The following is a 23,681-nucleotide window of genomic DNA, read 5'->3' as shown; positions in this document are numbered from 1 at the left end:
TGACAGTGATCTGGGCCACAGACCAAGCAAACAACTGCGAACACCAACAGAAGCTTATGTTTTATACACATTTCCTGATGAATTAAACAAATTTCATGATATGCATAACACCATATCATGGTGCTATGGTGGAAGGTATTTTTGGCTGCTATAGTGGAAGGTATTTTTAAGGAATGTGTGTATAGCAAACACCCTTTCCAATGAGTTTCAATTAATTCTTCTTGTAGTTTCCCAAATTCTAAATCCTCATGAATTTAGAATTTGGGAAACTAAGTGTCTTCAGAATTGTATCTGCATTCATATGCATGACACTATCTCCTTTTAACCTCTTCAAAATTCATGTTAAGATCTATTGACCAACGCCAACAAAATGTGGCCAAATGTGATTGTCTGCACATCACAGAATAACCTGCCACAGTAATGTGAACAGATAGAGTTCTGTTTCTCACATAAGAAAGGTGGTGGTAGACAGTGGCTCTTGCTTGACTCAGTGGCATCAGGGTCAGCTATTCGGTGACTCTTTTCTTCATGTTTGCAAGATGTCAGCTCCCAGATTCTGTGTCCATATTTAAGCAGCAAGAAGGGAAAGAAGGGTTGCCAGCCATTTCTATCTCTTCGGATCAGGAAATAAAAGCGTAACAGAATATCCCCCACCCCAAGCAGACATCTTCCCCTATCTCATTAGTCAGAACAGTGGCCCGTGATCACTTTTAATGGCAAGGGAGGTTAGGAGGCAAGGAGTTGGGTGTTCTAGCCTCTAGAGTAAAAGGGGTGGGAATGGAGTTTGGAGAGTCAATCAGCAGCATTGTCTAAAGCAGTGGTTCTCAACCTTCCTAATGCCACGACCCTTTAATATAGTTCCTCACGTTGTGGTGACCCCTAACCATAAAATTATTTTCGTTGCTACTTCATAACTGTAATTTTGCTACTGTTATGAATCGTAATATAAATATCTGATATGCAGGATGTATTTTCATTGTTACAAATTGAACATAATTAAAGCATAGTGATTAATCACAAAAACAATATGTAATTATATATGTGTTTTCCGATGGTCTTAGGTGACCCCTGTGAAAGGGTCGTTCGACCCCCAAAGGGGTCACGACCCACAGGCTGAGAACCGCTGGTCTAAAGTATCTAAAGTCAGTGTTTTCTGTACCAGCGCCATGAATAGATAAAATAACCTGTAATTAGCACATTGAAGGACCATGCCAACAGATGCTACTGAAATGCTTTAAAGACTCTTCCCTCCCCCTTTTAAATGTTTATATAAAAATTGTGTTCTGTATAACCTATTTTAACATTCAAAGTTAAAATTCACTTTAGTTGTGATCACAGTTTAAAATGCCATCCATGAATTGACTTGTAGGCCCAGAGATCTATTTTTAATACATATATCAGATTCCTTTTTTTATAGAGAGGAACATTTTGAGAAGAGATATATGAGAGACAAATAATCATCACAGTCAAAATTTATCTTCAGTTCCCTCAACTTTCCCTTCTGTACATTTTCTCCTATTTGTGGCCAGTGTCATCCGTTTATTCTACAGATGTTACTGATCATCTATGGCATGGAGGGCATGGTACCAGGTACTGAGGATATGAACATACATTGATGATGGAGCATAAGGGTGGGGGTCTTTGCTTCAAGGAACTGGCAGTATAGTGGTATGAACAGACATTGAACAAGCAATTGGGAATGTATAAATTGTGATGTACTAAGAATAAAATTAACCTCCTATAGCAATAGATAATAAGGAAAGTGGAATTAAAGGGGACTTACTTAGGATGTTCTGAGAAGGTTTATCAGAGGAGCTGATAGGTAAGAGGGAGCTAGGCTTATTAGAACTGAGAGACGTAATAACCATGTGTAAAGGCCCTCGGGTGGAAAAGAGCTTAGTGCTTTCCATTAAGGGTAACCAGTGTGCATGACTTGTAGTGAATGAAAAGAATTGGGGTTTGAGATAACATTATAAAAGTAGGTAGAGGCCAGATCATGTAGGGCCTCACAGCCATAGTTCAGATTTGGAGTTTTACTCTAAATACAATGAAAAGATATTGGAGAGTTTTAAGCAAGGGAAGAATTGATTTACATGCTAAAATACCACTCTGAGGAGCTATGATGAAAATGAATTAGAGCAGAGAATAGCTAAGAGTGGAAGCAGAGGGGCCAAGCAAGATGCTTTCCTGGGCGTCCAGGGGAAATTATAGTGATGGAAATCATTATAGTTGTGTATGTGGATTTGTGCTCTACTTAGAAACTAGAATGAATAGCACTTGCTGATGGATTGGATACATGAAGGTGAGGAGAGGGAAGAGTCCACGGTAAATCCAAAAGGTAGGGAGCATTTGAAAAACATGGAACTATAGGTCCAGAGACCTTTAGTGGATCATTAGGATGGGTGGGATCACTAGGATGATCTCGGTTATCCATCTCATATTACAGATGAGAAAACAAACCCAAGAGGAGAAAAGAATCTTCTCTAAAAGTGACTGAAATAATAATTCTGGCCTCACTGTCCAGAGCAGAGCAGTCCTGATCCAAGGCTTAATTGCCTTCAGTGAGCTAAAAGTGAGCCTCTTCAGCTCTTTATTCCCACGGCTTCCACGCCCCTTTGGCTTTTCCATGGGGTCAGTACTTTCCTGGGTTCAGGTGACCTTAGTAAGGAGAATGAGAGGGATTTGAAAGGTCTTAGAGAAACAAAGGAAAAATGGAAATTAGACTTCAAATTTCATAACCCTCTTTTATTCTTGATTTTAAATTTTATCAGAATGTATGATAATTATCTCCACCTAGTGAAGATAATTACTGTCAGTGAGAAGTCTCAAGCGGGGTATTGATGGCAATTTTGAGATCTCTGGGAACCCTATACTATAAGCTCCCAGCTAATGGACTTGCGAACCTGCAACTAACTGATTCACCATGGGAACAGGGTAGCCAATGAGCACAGCCCAAACCTACAACACAAGAATAGTCTGACCTTTGCATTCACACACAAATTCCATAGCAACCAAAAGCCTCAACATTAACAGGTGAGGAGAAACCTGTCCCCCCTCCCCATCTCTCCCTCCTTCCTTTTCAGAAATAGCCAAGCAAATCTCCTCTTCCTTACTTTGACATGGCTTGAGTGGTGCAGGACAAAGAAGGGATGCTGAGAGTAAATACAGGGTGTCCCCCCAAAATGTATACACCCTTTATAGCTAATAGCTCAATTAATGTTTCTTTTCAGATTTAATCCAATGGAATTAATAATTATTCAAAGTGTGTATATATTTTTGGGGACACCCTGTATTCATAAAAGCAGCCTGGAATTATAAAGTATTTCACCTATAGAAAACATAAGCCTCATTTAGGATATAAATTCATTGCTGCAAGGAACTGTGTCACAAGGATTTGTGGAAAATAACGATGCAAGTAATCGGTGATAGATGCTTTTAGTCCTGGGACTGGGTATGGGAGTTTCTGCTGGGATCACAGAGTCAGAATCACCTGGGATGTCTGTCAGAATGCAGGTTTCCAGGCCCTGCCCCAGATGTGCAGGCTTGGAAATGTTGCAGTTGAAGAGAGGAATATATGTTTCACAAGTCCTCTTCTTTCCCCAGGATAGATGGGCATTAACATTTGAAAGTCACTGAACTAGGATGTTGTCCAGGGAAGTCAGTTTTGAGGTACAGGAAGAAAGGTCCCTGAGTCAACCAGAAAGAGTGCCAACCAACAGCTATGAACACTAAACCCAAAGTCTGCCTTGCCTGCATGGCCCTGTGGTATGGTACCTGCTGGTGCGTAAGGCCCTGGGCACATAGGGGGTAACAGTGGCCATTGAAGGTGGAGGCCTTGCCAGTGATCCTTCCTCCTCATACCAGGAGGAGCTCACAAAGGGATTCACCAAAGTACATTCCCCTTGATGTGTTACCCTAGACATTTTAAGCGATGCCAATGCAGAGGGATTGGCACAGGGAAGGGGAGTCTGCCATCGTGGCAGGAGTGATCCATGCATGGACAGCCCTGGGGGACTCCAGCTCAATGTCTCCTTCCTTTACAACTTTAATCTTCTGCTACATGAGGCCCAGAGCCAGGCTCTGATACTGAGCAGTTTCACAGACCATTCAAAAGCACAAGAGCCCAAGTTTCAAAAGCTCCAAAAGCCCCATGGGAGTATTAAAATGAATGCAGTGACAGGAGGATAAAGGCTTCTCAGGATACACAAATGAAAAACATTTCCTGCAACTCAGCCAGCAGTTCTGGCCATGAGCAAGGGGGAAGTCAAATTGCTTGCTCTCTCTGGATTGCTCTGGAATTCCAAGATTTGAATAGTTTCATTGAAGGAGAGATTTTTTTTCCCTCTAAAATCACAATAGGCAAATTTTCAGAAAGTGTTTCACAGAGCTGAAAGGAATGATTAGGACCATTTATTCACTCATCAAATGTTTATTTAGTACTTGTTATGTGGCCAGCATGGTTCAAGATGCTCTCGGAGACATCAATGAACAAAGCAGACAAAAATCCATGCCCTTCTAGAGCTTAGCTTCTGATGTAATTAACACCTCATCCCAATTTAATAAGTGAAGATTCTAGCTTATAGGGAGGGAAGGAACTTAGCAAAGCTCACATGGGTAATTAGTGTAAGTTCAGTAACACAAGAATGGAGGTCAACTGAGGGCTGTGATGAACTGGGACACCCATGTGTCAACTCAAGAGGGCCACTCCCACTCAGTTCTGATCAGTCATTGTCATGGGAACGCTGCACAGATGAAACAAAAGCATGCCTAGATTCAGCTTGTGGGGCACTAATTGGAGACCCCTGGAAGAATGGTTGGAAGTATAAAAACACCACTGTATCTTTAATGCATTTAGACACACATGAAATCCTATTTACATTTTTTTGTCAATTCTCTTCTCCCCTCTTCCCTCCATTTTTGGTTCCAATAAAATCTGATTGCTATCTTTTTCTTGTCTTTCACATGCCTTGGAAAGTCCTGGCCATGGATGGGGGCTGCACTAGAAGAAAAATGGTCCTCAAGTCTCTATACCCAGAAAAGCCTGCCCATGGCTAAATCTTGCTAGGTCCCACATTTTCCTGGAGAGAATCCTCTGTTTCTTCCTAAACCCTCTCTGGAAACACAGCATCTGAGATCAAGAGACCCAATAGTTCATCTGAAAAGAAGTACTACATTCTATATAGGGAAAAAATCAAAGCATAATTAAATTATGGAGAATGTATTAGGAGCCTGGTGGTTTTAAATATGAGTTAGGTACATCATCCAACTGTGACAAATGAATACGTGTACCCTAGCTATGTTCAAGGGAGATAATAGGTGAAATAAGCCCAAGGTACCTAGCAGGAAATGGCATCAAGCACACAAACACAGATATTATACACCTGGGTAATGTCAGTCACTGTGATTATCTAGTGGCTTAAGGAGGCACAGTAGCTGCCGGGAGTGGAATAGAGTCTCCTACCCAGGCGGGGGGCGGGGGGTAGAACAGGTGCACTGTTGTCACAGAGGGTGGGCCCAAGAAGTTAGAGGAGGAGCTTAGAAAGAAGCTCAATCTCAGTCTACCAATAGCCCACTGGGTGAGTCACTTATCTGTCTTACTTCCCCCCTCTTCAAACTTGGAGCAAAACAGTCGCTAGTATGTCCCAGCCTCTATCTAAGGCTTGTCTCCCTTTAATTCGCAGGTTCAGTCAAGGCTCTAGCCAAATCAAGTTGAGCTTCATTCTGTTTCTCAAGCCCCGTGCTACTTGTGTGCCCTGTCATTGCCTTTGCTTGGACGGACCTCTCCCATTGTTCCTGCTCAAGTCCTTCCCCTTTTGCAAATGCTGCCTTTCAACCCCAATTACTCATCTAAAGCTGTTTTAGAGTAACAGTTATAGCTTGAACTCTGGAATAGGGCTACCCATGATTGAATCCCAGGGCTACCACTTACTAGCTGTGTGAGCATGGGAAAATAGCTTCTCTACACCTCAGTTTCTTCTTCTGGAAAATGAGGATGATAATAGGAAGACCTACTTCAAAAGGATACTTTGAATATTAAATGGCAATTCATGGAAAGCTTTTCCATTGCACAGGGCTTACACGAACAGCAAATACTGTTGACACTGGTGTTGCTGTTGCCATTGTCATCTGAACCTATGTCCATCTTATGTCTTCAATCTTCCACTGTTGTTCCCATATCTGTTTCTTATCAAGACAGACTGGAAAACTTATCTCTGCAACTCATTTAAAACATGATATAAGTTGTTGTATGTTCTAATTATTCAACACATGTTTGCTGAATGGATATGTGCACTTTCGAAGACCATGTCATATTTTTCATTTAATGGAGAGAAAGCAACCTAATGGAGAGAATTTCTGGCTGTCACTAACAAGGTGTGTCACCTGCTGCAACTCAGTCCTGCTCTTTGAATGAGTTTGGAGGAAAAGGTAGAATTGAAGAAAACAAAGTTAAATAGACCCAGATAAAAAAGTTCCCTATCATCCTAATGTTACCAGTTACCCTTTCAGGAATGCTCTAATTGTCTCTTTTTTGGGAAAATAATAGCAATAATAGCTTTCATTTGTTGCACCTACTATGTGTCACACACTCTGGTAAGTGTTAGATCATATAACTTCTAATCATCATGACAGCACTGCCCCAGCACATCAACCCATTTTACAGATGAGAAACCTGAGGCTCAGAATGACTAGCTCCCTTATCCATAGTGTCCCAGCAGAGTTGGGATTATAACCCGTGTCTGCTTGATTCTAACACCCATGATTTATTCATATATATATATATATATATATATATATATATATATATATATATATAATTTCAGAGAGGAAGGGAGAGGAGGAGAGAGATAGAAACATCAATGATGAGAGAGAATCATTGATTGGCTGCCTCCTGCATGTGCCTTACTGGGGATTGAGCCGGGCATGTGCCCTGACCAGGAATCAAACCATGACCTTCTGGTTTACAGGTAAATGCTCAACCACTGAGCAACACCGGCCAGGCCTATGATTTATTCTTGACACACCATTGTCTTCCATGACCAGATGTCTTCTGAAAGCCCCTGAGGGCTCCCTGCGAAGTTTTGAATTCATGAAAAAAAAAGCATCCTAACTTTTTTTTAGTGACAGTTCATCATTTTTTACTTTAGAATGTTTTCCATTATTCCTCACAGTATCTTTTTCTTTAAAACCCATCTCCGAGGAAGGAGAGGTAACATCCAGAGTGTATTCTATGCCATCAGATGTAAATATAGTGTGGCCAGCTGGGGCAAGGAAAGTGATGAAACAGACAAGAGCAAAGATATAACTGGTGTCACTTTGAAGAGACAAACCTGTGGTTTCAGCTGGGAAGTGACTGTGAGTGTATGGTGGGTTCCATAGTCAGAGCCAAAAGCTGGAGCGGGCATGTTTTTAACTATAGCACTTTAGGTATGAATGAGGGGGGGGGGGGAGTATTACAAATGGCCTAAAAATTGTGGCTGTAAGAAACAGCTGGAATCTATACTTATCTTATAGAAAGGGCTATGCAGATGTGACAAGGTATATGTAGAAGGATGTTCATTTCACCGTTGTTTTATTTTTTTAAAATATACTTTATTGATTTTTACAGAGAGGAAAGGAGAGGGATAGAGAGTTAGAAACATCGATGAGAGAGAAACATCGATCAGCTGCCTCCTGCACACCCTCTACTGGGGATGTGCCTGCAACCAAGGTACATGCCCTTGACCAGAATCGAACCTGGGACCCTTCAGTCTGCAGGGCGATGCTCTATCCACTGAGCCAAACCGGCTAGGCCTCACCGTTGTTTTAAAAAGCTGGAAGTATCCCACTGTCCATCAGTAGAAGTCCGAGGAAAGAAGTGACAGTTCATCATCCAATGAAACACAATGCAGCTGCTAAGGGGGACAAACAGGATGCCTGTGCTGCTTTGTAACGAACTTCAGGTTTGCACAGCAGGGAAATAAAGGGTTCTGGTCCCAAAGAACAGGCTCTTTACCCTGCACTATACTCCCTCTCTGAAACATAGGGAACTAGGGGGATGTGCAAGCAAGGGCTAAATCCTGTGGTGTGTAGAGTTGGTGTCAGAGTTCTTCTTAGAAGGGAAAAATAAGTGTGGGCTGCAGCTAAAAGAGACTTCTGGGAAGCATTGTACTGTGCCTTGAAAGAAGAGATAAGATTTTCCACAAAAGCAAAGTAAAGAGGGAAATCTCTGGTGAGGATCACCCTGAGCAAAGGCACTGAAGCAGGCAGGTGGTAAGCCAGGGGACCTGTCAATCAAAATCTTCCCTAGGTGCTCAGGAGCCAAAGGTTCAGAACTCAAAACATTTAATGACACAATACCATGACTTTGGGGGCCATATAACCTGTTGTAAGGCCATGAGAGTGTCAACCAAGAAACACACGGAATTGAAAATGGGCTATGTTGGGCTAGTTTTTCAGTTGCCACCAGAAAATAACTCCCAACTCCCTGTGGAGTATCTTTATTGATTGGTGTTAAGGCTTGATCAACCATGGATGGAAGCATGTCAGCCAGGGTCTAATTTCTAGAATCAGAAGGTCCTGGCTGGATGCTCAAAGAGTCCCAGACACTGCTGCTGCCGGGTTATTTATCTCCTAAGCAGTAGGTAGAAGGGGCTGTCAGGCAGAAAGATGCCTTCCCAGCTGTGGAATTCTGGCTGTGCACTCACCTGGTATTTATCTTCTCTTTCATGTCCTAGTCTCTATGTGGGTACCCATTCTGGGAATGGGGAGAGAGAATGAAAAGGCGTTTATTTTGTTCTGTTTCTGGTTAGTGTGGTCATGTATTTCTACAGATAAAAGAGAAGATTATGGAGCCGAATGCTTTAATTGAGTACCGTCTAAGATTCTAAACCTTGTGTTAAGTACAGTGATAAGCATTATGGCAGATGCAATGAAGAAATATGAGTTCAGACCTCTGACTTTGCAAGTCAGTAGAGAAACCAAGATATACAGGAGAAAAGGTAGATAATAAAGTAGAATGTATAACTGAATAATTCCAAAATGTAGGATTTATAGTCAATTGATAGAGAAGAGAGAAAGATCTGAGGACTAAAATGATCTGAGATGGCTTACTTGTCTGGTTCTAAGAAATAAAGCTAGACTCATGGAAAAAACTCCAGGTAAGATGGTCAAAAGTGGGAGGGAGACCAACAAAGAAGGGGAGATGACAGTGTTTTGAGACCAAATATCCAATTATTCAGACAGACCTGGAATCAGATTTTAGTCCACCAGTAAACTAGCTATATGACTTGAGCTAGTAACTTAACTGCCAAGCCTGTTTCCTCAACTTTAAAAAGGGAGCAAGAGACCATAAATACCAATACTGCAGGATTTTTATAAGAATACATGAGCAAAAGGAGGCTAAAGTATGTTGCCCAGTACCAAACATATAGCAGGGGTTTCAAAAATTTAAATTTTCTTTCCCTTAATTTGTGTTATTAATCACTTTACTTCCTTTCCATTTCATCCCTGGCCTCTCACCAATCATTTCTTCCTGCTACTTTCTGAGACTCACTGATGTATATCTCCTTATCTGGCTATGCTCCTGGCCCAGCACCAGCCAGAGGGAAGTCTGGAGGCTGTTCGCAGGAGAAGGCTGCCAGGTACAGTGTTATGACTCGAGGATATTGGCAGCATTATTCACCCCATCCTAGGGTTATTCCTTAGCTCAAGCCTGGGCAGACCTGGGTCTGAGCTCCTGCCTGCTTTCCTAGCATAACTTGTCTCCTGGGCAATGGCCCTTCCTTGCCAAGCCACACTGTCCACCAATCCCCTCCTGATCTCCTGAGCATTTGGTTTTGTTTCTCTCTGAGCATTATGGTGGTTTCCTCTGCATCCCAGGGTGACAAACACTGTTTATGCAGGACTTGTAAACTTTCAGGACTTTTCCACAGAGTAGTTAAGACCATGTTCTCTGGAGCTCGATCTGGGCTTCATTCTTCCTCTTAACTAATTTGCTGTGTGATGCTGAGCAACTGGCTTTGCAATCCAGCACCTCTGTTACCACTCCTGCATAACAAGCCACCCCAAATTTTAGCATACAACAACAGCCATTTTATTATGCTCATGGATTCCAGGAGTCAGGAAATTTGAAAAGGGGCGTAGCAGCATGGCTTGTCCCTGCTTAAAGATGTCTGGGACTTCAGATGCAAAAGCTGAAGGGCTGTGGATGGCTTGACAACTGGGGAATGGGATCATCTGAAGTCTCACTTACTCACATGACTGGCTGTTGAGGCTGTTTTCCTGAACACCTACATGTGCCTTCTCTATGCCCTGCTTGAGCTTCCTCACAGCATGGTGGCTAGGTTCCAAGAACAAGTATTCAAAGAGAAGCAGGCAGAGATATATTATCTTTTATTGCCTACCCAGCCATATCAAGAGGGAAGGAACATAGATTCTACCATTCAGTATACAACCTGCCACATCTTACATATAAAATGAAGGTAATACTTTTTGAATCATTGTAAATATTAAATGGGATTAGGTATTTAAAGTACTTAGCATGGTGCCTGACATGTAATAAGTGCTCAATAAAAGGTATGTAATCTTTCTGTCTCTCTTTTCTTGTAAATATATACTGTATATATGTAATCTTTCTGTCTCTCTTTTCTTGTAAATATATACTGTATATATGTATATATACAGAGAGGTATAGCTATATATAGATTATATAGATATATAGATATATATTGTCAGTTAATAGTACTTATTAATATTCAATGTAGTCAGGGCTTCTTAATATTTTGTATCCATAATAGACACTGGTAATTATTTAAGTTAATGACTCTATATATTAGATCCCCAATGGAATAATACCTTAAAAGTCAGGTAGTTTCTTGTCTAATGACCTCATTTTATAATTTGGGAAACCAAGGTCAAGAGAGTTCACACAGTGGGTTAAGTTAGCGTTGAACATTTTATAATCCAACTTTGGATAAAGAATTTTTTGTTGCAAATAACCAAAGTGACCCTTAACAAACAATGAGCAATTTTTCAAAAGATTGATGTTTAGATTTCAAAACCTTTCAGGATATGTAGGGCCTTGAACTTCATTATAATCCCTGGAGGCAAATGAAAAGAGACAGGAGGAATACAAGAGCTTGGTGTATTCTCACTTTGCAGGTCTGAACAAAGAGATGAGTGAGGTCATTGCCTATGTGTTTTTGAAACTGTACATATTGTTCCTGCTCCCCACAGCCAAAGGTCCCCACATTAGGTAGTATTTGCTCAGCGAATCAGCAAAGCAGAACAATCAGTTAGCAAAACTGAGTTGCTGTGCCTTTGCATCTCCACACTAAGAAGTTAAGCCAAGGAGAACAGAACAAAAGGGGCATGGTTTGTTTTTCCTCAGCAGGGCTGTGTAGGAAGCCTGGCTGGACAAGAACAGGAGTCAGAAGAGATAACTGGCCAAGTGACCTTGGGCAAGTCATTTTCCTTCTCAGATCTCACAGTCTGAATGATCTGACATGCTACCATGGAATGCTTTTACTGAGCCCCTTTGATCAGTTCTCTTCTTAGTTTGTAGAGAATACACAGAAATAAGAAACATCAGATCTTTGTTTTCATGATGCTTATAGTTTAACTGGAGAAATAAGACACAAGGAACAGTGAACTTACCAAACTCAGGTGTATCCTGGGCCCCCAGTGCCATCCATAGGTGATCCAAAATGGAGAGACAGGTACTGTTAGATCAATCTTCACCTCCCCACCTGGCTGGAGAAGAAAAAGGGGCAGACATATTATTAAGCCAGAAGCAAACTCATCAGGTCAATGGCTCTTACATTTCACTGTATCTGTTGCATCAAAACTCGAGGGAGAGAGGAAATTTTTCATACTTATATAGGGAAGATTTGTTGTAGGTGGTGGGAACAGCACCAGGTATTAGACCCATGTGGTCAGACCAGACCTGGGTTCAGCAACCTCACACCCATGGCTTTCCGCCTTGGTGATCTTCGGTACCTGGCCCATCGTCCTTGCTCATGTTTATCTAACTGCCTACCAAAGATTTATAGTTTATTTTTTTAAAACTTCAACCTCTGTTTTAATCATGCTGATTAAATTTGATATAACATGCTGAGCAAAGGCATATTTTAATTGGAGAAAGGTTTTCCTCATATCTTCTCCCTTTGACACACAACTGATTTTTTAAATTTTGAGGTATGACAAATAAATTAGTGCACAATCATAAATATACAGCCCAATTAATTTTCATAAAGTGAAAACACCTGTGGAATCAGAACTCAAATTAAGAAATACAGCAGGTCCTCAAATAATATTTTGTTTACTATCGTGTTCTAACATTAGTGAGGTGCTGTAGGAATTTAACTCTTGCTTATATCAAGTAGCCGATGATAAAACTGGTTTCATTTATGTGTTATTTCATTTACAGTCACAAGGCATAGAGATAATGCTCCAGAGAATAGCAGTTTTGCACCTTATTTTATACATTACAATAAAAAAGAAGATGTAAGTGGGTTACCTGAAATTCACTGGTGACAGATTAGGGAGGTGGAAGAAAGCAAAGCAGGGGAAACCACTGGGGTTGGATGAAAAGTATGATATATCTTTTACAGGATAGTTAGTGGTTAACATGATAAAAATAACAATGAGAGGATTTGTAGTCCCTGCTCTGGTGCATTGGTTGTGCCCTGAGTGGTCTGGGAAAAGGGAAGGGAAGTTATCCTGACATTCCAAAGGTATGTTATCTTAGATGCTAAAGACTATAGACAGGCTCAGTTAAGGTAAAGATTGACTTTTGGATTCTAGCCTAGTATCTGACTGCCTTCCTAAACTGCTTTTAGTTAAAACATTTTAATTTCAGACCATCCTTTGTGGTTACTTTAGGTCTCTGGGTTTGCAAGGCTGCCACACAGGCCTTCCCTGAACTTGTCAGGTTAGCATGCAGCCCCTTTTCATCCACACTATCAGTGCCACTCAGGCATCCTCTCTTGCCCCTTCTCCATGTAAGAGTAAACCACTATTCTGATATCTGACAACATAGATTACTTTTACTGAATTTCATAAATGGAAATATACAATATGTATTCTTTTATGCCTGGCTCTTTTTGTTCAGTATTATGTTGTGAGATTTATCTACATTATCACATATAGCTCTAGCCCATTAATTCTGTGTTGTATAGTATTTCATTTTGTGGCTGTACCATAATTAATTTAGCCACAAATAAATCCAGAAGTGTGACTATCTTTGCAGACAAACATTTGGGTTTTCTGTTCCCAGTGTAAGGCCATTACAAATAATACTTCTATAAATATTCTTGTAAAACTCTTTTGATGAATATATGTGAATTTTTTTTCTAAAAGAGGAATTCCTATGTCACCTTATTTATAATTTCCTGCTGTAGATTCTTTCAAACTGTTTATAAATAAATTTCAGTTTATAAATAGATTTATTTTCAAACTGAAAACAAATTTACACTCTCATCAGCAATGTATATGAGTTATAGTTACTCCACATTTTCCTTTTTTATTTTAGCAAGTGGGTGAGTTATAATACCATTTTATGGTTTTAATTTGCATTTACCTTCTGACTAGTACCTTTTTCATGTTCGTTAACTATTTGTATAGCCTCTTTAAAATACCTTTGTAAGTCTTTTGCCTATTTTTCTATTAGGTTACCTGTCTTTTTCTAATTATCATGCAAGCATTCTTTATATATCACTGATATATAAAGCCCTTTTCAGATGTCTGAATTATCAATATCTTCTATTCCATGCTTCTATTTTCACTATCTTGGCAGTGTTGTATGATGAACAGAAATATATAATTTTAATGTAGTCCATTTAGTAAGATTTTTTTTTTACTTTATGACTAGCACTCTTAAAAAATCTTTGTCTATCTCAAAGTCATAAAGATACTCTTCTGTGATTTATTCTGAAATTTTACCTTTCACTTTTAGATCTGTCATATAGACATGTGCAAGATAGAGGGTCAAGATTATTGTTGTTGTTGTTGTTGTTGTTGTTATACATGGATATTCCATGTGCAACTAGCACCATTTATTAAGAAAGCCACTCTTCCTGGCCAGTGTTGCTCAGTGGTTGAGCACTGACCTATGAACCAGGAGGTCATGGTTAAATCCCTGGTCAGAGCACATGCTGGGGTTGTGGACTTGATCCCCAGTAAGACGCATACAGGAGGCAGCCAATCAATGATTCTCTCTCATCATTTATGTTTCTATCTATCTCTCCCTTTTCCTTCCTCTCTGAAATCAATAAAAATATTTTTTTAAAAAAAGAAAGCCATCGTTTTTCTCCACTACATGCCCCCTTTTCATACATCAGGTCACTAAATGCATATAGGTCTGTCTTGGGACTATTGATTCTGTTGATATACTTGTCTATTCTTGCCCCATATCACTCTACCTTAATTAGTATAGCTTTAGAATAAGTCTTGGTAACAAGTAACTAAGTGTCTGTGAAGCCTGCTCACAGGTGATGAAACAGGCTGGATGATTCTAATGGGGTCGGGGTGTGTAGAAGGGATTCTATTTACACAGTGACTGGGACAAGATCAGGTCTGCAGTGTTTTCTAAATATGACATAGTATGACTCTGTTGGAGCGCCAGTGGTTGTTGTTTCCTCAAAGGCTAGAACAAATAGCTGAGAGCCTGTCAGTAATTTTCTGGACCATATTTCAAAACACCTAAAAGTGGTGGGTAAAGCTGAGGGCACTTCTGGGTAGAAAAGGTGTCCTTTAGCATTCAAACATGGAACAACACAAAACTCTAGAGCTGCCAGAGAAAGGCAGAGAGGAATTCTCTTTCATTTAAATTAACCCAAAAGAAGAAATTATATGTCACATGACATAGAAGGTAGTGAGGAACAAGAAGAAATTCGTTGTGCATTCAAAACATAGTGGCTTTTATTGACTCTTAGTTCCAACTCAATGTGTGGAGAAAGCTGTGTATTGCATTGTCATACCATGAGAGAGATGAACAAGTAAAAAAGGTAAAAATTTTTAAGGTAGCATGTTTTATGCCAGTTGAGTCTAAGACCTAAGACTATTACTAAGTAATGGATTGCTGGGGCAGTTAAAGCAGGGGTATTGACTGAGGCATGAATCACCCATCTCTCTGCACATGATAAAAATAAAAGTAACTCTCACAAAAGGCAAACTCATCCATGGCCTTGAACCAAAGAGCAAAAACTGTTCTGTGCAGAATTCGGTTCTGTTTCATCTTTGAATTCTCCACCCGTTTATGTCAACCATGGTGAAATGCTATGGCTTTGAAAAGGATAAAATAAGTAATATCCCCCTTCTGTCATTGCAAAACAAAACCCTGCACACTCAATAAATCAAAACTGTACTGGCAAAAATCGAACAATTCAATCATTTGTTGAAACCTCTAAAATACTCACATTTGTTTCAGTACTTCTGTAAACAATTCAATCAATAAGTTTTACCAAATGTATGTTAGGACCTACAGTGGACTCAGGACATGGCAAAGTTCTTTAAAGTCTGGCTTCTACTTTTCTAGTCCCGTCTCTATTTCTCTATCTCTATGTCTCTGTCTCTACCTCTGCTATATCCTGGCCTCTCTTATGTTCTGTTGCATTCCAAACTCCTGGACTCTTTGAATTTAGAGAGTCTATACCACCCCATCTCATTCTCCATAGACCAGCTCAAAAATCACTCTCTCTGTGGAGTCTCTCCTGCTCTCCTCTACCCCACCTGCTAGGACAGCTCTTGCCCTCAGAAACCCCATGTATTTTTTATATATTTCTATTGTTTCTTAGGATATTGTCTGTGATTCTATAATTCCTCTCTTTTCTTCCCAACTAGAATGTGAGCTCCCTAAGAGCAGAACCCAATTTTTACTCATCTCTATATCCATTTCCACTAGAGGGCCTGGTACAGAGCAGTCCCTCCCTCATATCCCATATGCCACTCATGGGGTCCAGAGGTGTTATGAAGGTCCCCAATAAGAAAACAAAAACATTTGCTGGGATGCCTTGTGCCCTGCCACACACAGGGTGAACAAGATAGAGCAGAAGCTGAGGGAATCCACGACATAATTAGAGCAACAAAGTGGATCCAGTTGCAGTCACCAGGACCTTGGAGAGCTCCCCGTGAGTTGCACTGACTCTAGGTCCTGTTATCTGAACTCGCCTCTATGGTTCTTTTACTTGTCAGACCAATGAAATTTAGTGGAGCATATTTTTGAGCCACTGATATAAACCATGTAAATTACTGTAGAAATCTTATATTGTGTTACTGCTATTTCATTACCTGATAAAGAGTTTTATTCATATGACACCAAATTATTTATTTTCTGTAATGGTCAATTAAAATAAAGTGATAATAGAAATAGACTTTACTCTGTGATAGAGCCATTCCTGGAAAGCTATATGAACAATTAAGTTCAAGCTAATTAAATTTGGATATAACTGCATCGTGGGAGTATGGTATTTCAGTAAATCTGCTCTTTGATAAGGGTCCCCTCTGTACCTCTTGTACCAATTTTGATTTTCAGGGGTCACAGTGCCTGTATGAAGGGATTCATAAGAATCTGGAAAGACAAATGTTTTACAGCATTTCCCTTTGTCACATTACCTCTCTCAAGGGAAATCAAGTGAATGAAGCAGATTTGAGTTGCTTTTAAAGACTCAAGAAGTGAGTTCTTAGCAAATGGAACATTCAACTAAGACCTGATGGGCCTATGACCACTTCAGTAGCCATCACATTACCACCGTTGCTAATCATTGGGTCCTTTGGGTCAGCCTCTTCATTGGGGCAATTGTAGTTAAATCAGATTCATTTCCCTGTGATTCCATTATTTTTTAACAGTCGAATGAGAGAAGAAAAACAATTGCCATTTCAATTATTTTTCAACTATTAAAATCCTTTTTTTAATCCTCCTTATCTTAGAGTAGTTCATATAAATTTGCCCCAAATTTTCTATCTAATCCTATACTAATTTTGAAAAATATATATGCAAAGATTCTCCAATAATGAATATCATTAGCCTGTAACAATGTACATAGCACAGTGCTGAAGATTAGTAGTGAGTACAACCTTTATTCAGTATTCAACAAATATCTTTTACAGGCTCACTAAGTGCCTGCCAAAGAAGTTAATGGCACGGTCCTTATTTAAAAAAGAGATTGTGAAAGATGGGAACTTGCATTTATCAATAATTCACCATGAGCTATACATTATGTTAGAACTTACATGTTATCTCATTTAATGTACTTACCATTTAGTTAAGGAAGAATGAGGATGGATGACGATGATCATAGTAATAATGGTAACACTTGATTAACACTTACCATGTTTGTGACACTGTTATAACTGTTTGTGCATACATTATCTATTTAAGTCCTTAACAACTCTATGTTGTCTGTAACAACCCTGTGCCTATAAAGTAGGTATCATTAACCCTACTTTAGAAACAAACAACTGAGATTCAGAGTTGCTCTAGGTCACACAGCTAATAAAGTAGAGAGCCCAGATTCAAATCAGGTCTGACGAGCTCCAAAGTGTGTGTTCTTAACTGTCCACTATGTTGTCTCCCTTATAAATCACTTAGAAATGCCAAGGTCTGCCATATTCTGACGTGACCTCCCTAGAAAGGCATCTTTTGTCCCATTTAAGCTGACCTGCTCAGTATTCCCCAGTCTGTGCCTTTCTTCACTCCTTATTGGCTGTGGCTCTTCAAGTTCTTGTTCTTCACAGAGGAGGAAGGCACTGAGCTTGACATTGAAAAATGAATAGGACTTCCATGGTGGGGGGAGGAAAAGTTGGTTCAAGTGAGAATGGCAAGTTCACAAATCTAAAGAAGGAATAAATGTGGAGCATGTGCCCTAAAAGTGAAGCCACTGGAAACAATTTCTAGGGGTCTGGGGTGGGGAGGAAAGAAAGAGCCCAATCTATTCTGGCTCCTGCCTGTCTCTCCAACCTCAATTCAGAGCACTCCTCTACCCCCACCCCCCACCCCTCCACTGCTACCACACTGGCCTTCTTTCATTCCTGATGCACCTTGCATTGCCTTTTTAACTCGGGATTTTTGCTTTGCAGTTGTCTCCACATCAAAGTTTCCCACCTATGCCCCCAGTTTCCTTAATGTTTACAATAGCAATTAAGTAACTTATTATGCTATTATGCACAAAATGGCCATCACCCATGCTGGAATGTAAGCTCCACAACAAGTTCCTTTATATGGAACATTCTCTCCACCAGAAGGCATCTGGCATCCAGCTCAGAGTAGATGCTCACAGAGTACATAGTATTGGTTGAATAAAAGGTTTCTCTTACCAAGGATTTCTCTAACAATCCTAGGAGCAGAGATTGTCCTTGATGTTTCACCAGAGTAATTGTGGAACTATTGAATAAGAAAGGAAAATTGCTGCCCTAGCCAGTTTGACTCAGTAAATACAGTAGAGCATTAGCCTTCTGACTGAGGGTCCCAGATTTGATTTTGGTCAAGGGCACATTTTCTTCAGTTGCAGACTCTATCCCACCCGTGTGCAGGTGGCAACCAACCGATATGTCTGTCTCACATCGATGTTTCTCTGTGTCTCTCCCCCTCCCTTCCGTTCTCTCTAAAAATAAATGGAAAAATATTCTTGGATGAGGATTAACAAGAAAGAAAGAGGAAGGGAGGGAGGGAGGGATCCTAAGACATGGTAGTATCTAATCTCATAGTTATATCTGCTTCTAGCAGCCCAACCAGGTTGGGTATCAAATCCCTATCTTTAGCACAGGCCAGGTTCATTCTGCAACTCCAGTCAGTCCACGTTAGAGTTAGTGAAATGCTCCACTCTAAGCCCTGTGCTATGCACAAGGGAAGGATACAGTGATAAGTGAGGCACAGTTCCCATCCTCAAGTTCACAGTTCAGTAACCAGGAGATGTATACTATGTGTACTATGTGTGATGTGTACTATGTTAGAGGAAGAGCAGGATGTTATGAGAGCAAGGAGCTCGGACCAGATGAGGGGATAGGCCAGCAAAGGCTTCCTAGGGGAAGTTGTATTTAAGCTAAGAGTATATTAGCCAAGTAAAAACGCAAGGGAAGGGTGTTTGTTTCAGTTACTGTCAGTTGTCAGTAACTTGGATTTTTTTTATTATTTGATTATTCTCACTTAACATGAGATCTATCCTCTTTAACAAAATTTTAGTATACAACACATTATTGTTGACTATAGATACAATGTTGTATAGGAAACCTCTAGAGCTTATTCATTTTATTTAACTGAAACTTTATGCCAGTTAATTAGTAACTTTCCATCCCAACTACCCCCAACCCCTGGTGACCACCATTGGGAAGTTTAGAGCAGGAGAACAATTTTATATTATTTACATTTTTAAAGTATTTCTCTCTGACTCAGTGGTTCTTGATGAGTGATAAATTTACAGTTTTGGTCCCCCAAGAGATATTTGACGGGGTTTGGAGACATTTTTAGCTGGCAAAACTGGGGTAGGTGGGCTACTGGAATCTAATGAGTACAGGCCAAGGATGATAACCATCCTACAATGGATAGGTCATTCTCTCCCACAAAGAATTACCCATCCAAAATATCAATGGTTTTGAGGTTGAGAAACCCTTCAAGCTGTGGTGTAGAAAACAGACTATTGCAGATTTAAAGAAGGGAAACCAGTTAGGAGGTTATTTCATTAGTCTAGGCAAGAAATGATGGGTTTAGTGTAGGGTGATAACTGTGGAGTTGGTAAAAAGTGGTCTGACCCAGAATATATTCTGAAGGCAGAACTAATGGGATTTCTGATAGATTGGAAACAGGGTGTGAGGGATAGAGGGCAGTTAATGTTGTAGGTCTCAGTATCTAAAAGAACGATGATGCCATTTACTGAGGTGGGGAACATTTATAGAGGAACAGATGTGAAATGGGGAGAAAAATTAAGGGTTCTGTTTGAAACATGTTAGGTGTGAGATGACTATTAGACTTCCAAGAGGAAATACAGAACAGGCTCATGAGTCTGGAGGTAGGGGAGATGGTCCAGACTGGACTTCAACATTTTAGGAATCATGAACATACAGTATTTAAAGCCATGGGACTGGATGAGCTTACCTTGGGGGTGAGTGTTGGTAGTGAAGAGGAGAGCTCCAAGCCCTGGACCCCTGAGCATTCCAAGTCATGAAGAGCCGGCAGAAGGGACAGCCATTGAGGGAGGAGGAAAACCAGGAGAGGCTGGTGTCCAAGTGAAGGGAGGTATCACAGAGGATGGCATAAACCTGTGTGTGAAAGGCTGCCCTGGGATCAAGTAAGAAGAGAGTAGGAAACTGGACACAGGGTTGTGGCAAGAATTATGAGCTAATGGAAATCACTGTGTTTCATAAACTGGAGCAGGGCTATAATATAAAGGGTTATTTCTATAATTCTTTCTATAAAATGTCTGACCTCCAATTTTCATCTCTTCTTATCAGAATTGCATATGTAGATGCTAGTATGTTATGCCCTTTGGCAATCACTGCCATACGACAGCGGTTCTCAACCTGTGCGTCGCGACACCTTTGGCGGTCGAATGACCCTTTCACAGGGGTCGCCTAAGACCATCCTGCATATCAGATATTTACATTACTATTCATAACAGTAGCAACATTACAGTTATGAAGTAGCAACAAAAATAATTTTATGGTTGGGTCACAACATGAGGAACTGTATTTAAAGGGCCAGAAGGTTGAGAACCACTGCCATAAGAGAAGAGAGGTAGCAGTAAGAAAACTAAAACTTTCAATTAAGATTCATGAACATCGAGTTTGGATAGAGAATCTGGGAAGAGGCAAGATTCTTTTGCATATAATCAAGATGTGATTAGACATAGTGATTTCTAGTTGATATTTATCAAGGAGACAGGCTCAGCCTCCAGCCTTGTAATGATCTCTGTCGGTTTGGGGTTGCCTGAACCCGAAACTCATTTTAATGACATATCCCTGGACTCAAAGAAGCTTCATTCTTCTCTGGTCCTTTAGCTTTGAGAGTCTCATCCTGAGTTTTATCTTTAATGGTGCAAAGTGCAATTCCCTAGAGTCAGATCTGATCACACTTTTGAGTTTTCATAATTATCCAGGCCCTTCATACCTCTGAATAAGGATCTCCCATAGAAAAGAGAATGGACCCTCTCATCCTACATTAATCAAACTCTGTCTCCCTCTACAACTTTTCTCAGTTATTTGCATAAAATATTCACCAAGGCTAGAACAAAGTATATACACAGCCTCCTGACCTGGTTTTGAACTAAGATAGGTAACCTTGGTTAGGGGTAGGCTTGAGCTAAGTATTGAGGTTCATTAGAAAATGGTCTTCTCTTTGGCCTGATCTCTATGTAGGAGACCACATTATGGTAAGCAATGCATTGGGTTGAAAACCTCTGAAGTTTAGAGTAAGTAGATATTCATTTGGGAGGATAGTGACATATGGCAATCAGGCAACATATTATCTTAATCATAATAATAATCACTACCACTGTTTATCCAGTATGTGTAAGCATTATCTCATTTAATCTCCCTAACAACCCTTTGAGTTAGCAATAATGACTATTTCATAATAAAAAATGAGGTTCAAATATGTTACATAAGTTGTCCAAGACCACACAATTAATGAGTGGCAAAGCTGGGAGGTCAAACTTCAGTTGATCTGACTCCAGAACCCAAGGGGTCAATTGCTATGTTATCCTTCCAAAGCAATACAGCAGATAAAACCTTCAGCTTAGGATGGGGGATTTGCCTTCTAAACCTAGCTCCAACATTAATTTTGAGGGTGACTTTGGGAAAAGCCATTTAATCTCTCTGAGCTTCAGCCTGGTTTCCCTCACCTGTAAACTAATCAGGATGACCTTGATGATCCCCAAGGTACTTTCTAGCACTTATGTCTCTGATTCTACCTCATGATGTCAGAAGTTTAAGTCCTCTCATTTGGAAGCAGTGTACTAATTTTCAAAGTACAGTAATCTATTATTGCTTTTTGTCTTTGCAACAATTATGAGGCAGGCAAGCATTATTCCCTCTCTTGTGTTTTATATACAGATGGGGAAACAGACTTGAAATGAAATAGGTACCTTGTCCATGGTTAACACAGCTGCTCCCCAGTTGACTGCTTTAATATACCAGGTATCCCTCCTCCTCCTTTATCTCAGGCATTTTTTCCCTACTGGGGCCTACCCCATTTCTCATTTCCCAAAAAATTTTCATTACTAATTTAAATGTTATGGCTAAAAAGCTAAAAGAATGGTGTACACAGGGGCCCCCACCCCACCAGGGAACTGAACAGGTTGAACAGCAGGAACAGGGAAGATCTAGCTCACCAGGATCAGAGACTCGGGCCAAGTGCCCATCCAGACAGGATGCAGGAGGAAACGGTAGACATCCCTGCAAGGTTGTAGATGTCACTGTGCAGGGCTGTGCCATAGCTGTTGCTACACCAGAAATTGTGGGGAAGTTTCTACTAAAATATTTGCTTTTCCTAGTGTTCCCCATCTCAGCAAATGTCACCATTCTCTTCTGAGATACCCCAACCAGAAACCTGGAAAATAAGGGTAGAGAGACAGGATAGCCTAGGGCTTAAAGGTCAACTCTTGATTCAGACTTGCTGTGTGTAGACACCTAAACTTGCCAAATTTTCAGCTTCTCCATACATAAAATGAAACTGCATGCAACTTCCCTCATAGCATGAGGTGAGGAACAAATATAAACATTTTAGAATTTCTGGCATGAAATAGTCACTCAAAAAATGGAGCCCTGCCCTAGCCAGTTTGGCTCAGTGGATAGAGCATCAGCCTGTGGACTGAAGGGTCCTGGGTTCAATTCCTGGTTAAGGGCACATACTTCAGTTGCAGGTTTGATCCCCAGCCCTGGTCGGGCATGTGCAGGAGGCAACCAATGATGTGTCTCAATGTGTCTCTCTCACATCAATATTTCTCTCTCTCTCTCTCTCTCTCTCTCTCTCTCTCTCTCTCTCTCTCCCTCCCCCTTCCTTGCACTCTTTCTAAAAATCAATGGAAAAATATCCTTGGGTGAGGATTAGCAAAACAAAACAAAAATAAATAGGGAGCCCTCTCCTTCACCCTCTTAGCCAACCAATCTTCAAATGGAGATTCTACCTCCTAAATCTACTTATATCTACTCACTTTTTGTCCACCCTTGCTGCTACCATGTACATGGTCCAAGTACTCATCACCTCTGATCTGGGCTCCTCAATATTGCTTTTTTTGTCTCCATGCCTCCATTCTCATTGCCACATCACCCCAACCATCACCCATTCTATAGAGTGTTTTCACAAGATATGTGTATTGGCTCATGTCACCTCCTGCTTTCCATCCTTCATTGCTTTTCTGCAATGAACTCCTTGCAGTAATGCAGGACCCTGCATGGCCTCCTCCCCAGCCTCATTTACCACCACTCTCACCCTCCCCACCAAGGCTCCTGTAATCCTCTGTTCTTTCTCCACTGGGAGACCATTTTTATCTTTTATTCCCAAATCTTTGATTCCTGTTATTTTCTCTGCCTGTAACACCTCTCCCTAGTGAATGCCTTCTTCAGGCCTCAGCTTAGAAGGTCCTTCCTCTGGTAAGACTAAGAAGTATCATCAGCACAGGCCCATTACACAGAAGGTAGTTGGTAAATATCTGTTTAATAAATGGCAATGAGTGACAGCATCAAAGCTGACTCAAGACTGACTCCTTAAATCC

The 23,681-nt window shown here is 40.5% G+C and overlaps 1 protein-coding gene across 2 annotated transcripts in view; it reads left to right on the top strand.

The window, feature by feature from the left end:
- Positions 1–23,681, top strand: part of GRIA1 (glutamate ionotropic receptor AMPA type subunit 1) — a 268,297-nt gene that overhangs the window by 188,910 nt on the left and 55,706 nt on the right. For both annotated transcript variants that reach the window (XM_006089107.3, XM_006089108.3), the window contains exons 12-13: positions 4,799–4,820; positions 9,831–9,845. In XM_006089107.3, coding sequence (XP_006089169.1) covers positions 4,799–4,820; positions 9,831–9,845 — 37 coding nt within the window. The remainder of the gene's footprint in view (positions 1–4,798; positions 4,821–9,830; positions 9,846–23,681) is intronic.

This window comes from Myotis lucifugus, unplaced genomic scaffold, assembly GCF_000147115.1.
Source record: "Myotis lucifugus unplaced genomic scaffold, Myoluc2.0 scaffold_56, whole genome shotgun sequence".
Lineage (NCBI taxonomy): Eukaryota > Metazoa > Chordata > Mammalia > Chiroptera > Vespertilionidae > Myotis > Myotis lucifugus.
This window is presented reverse-complemented; position numbering and strand designations above follow the sequence as displayed.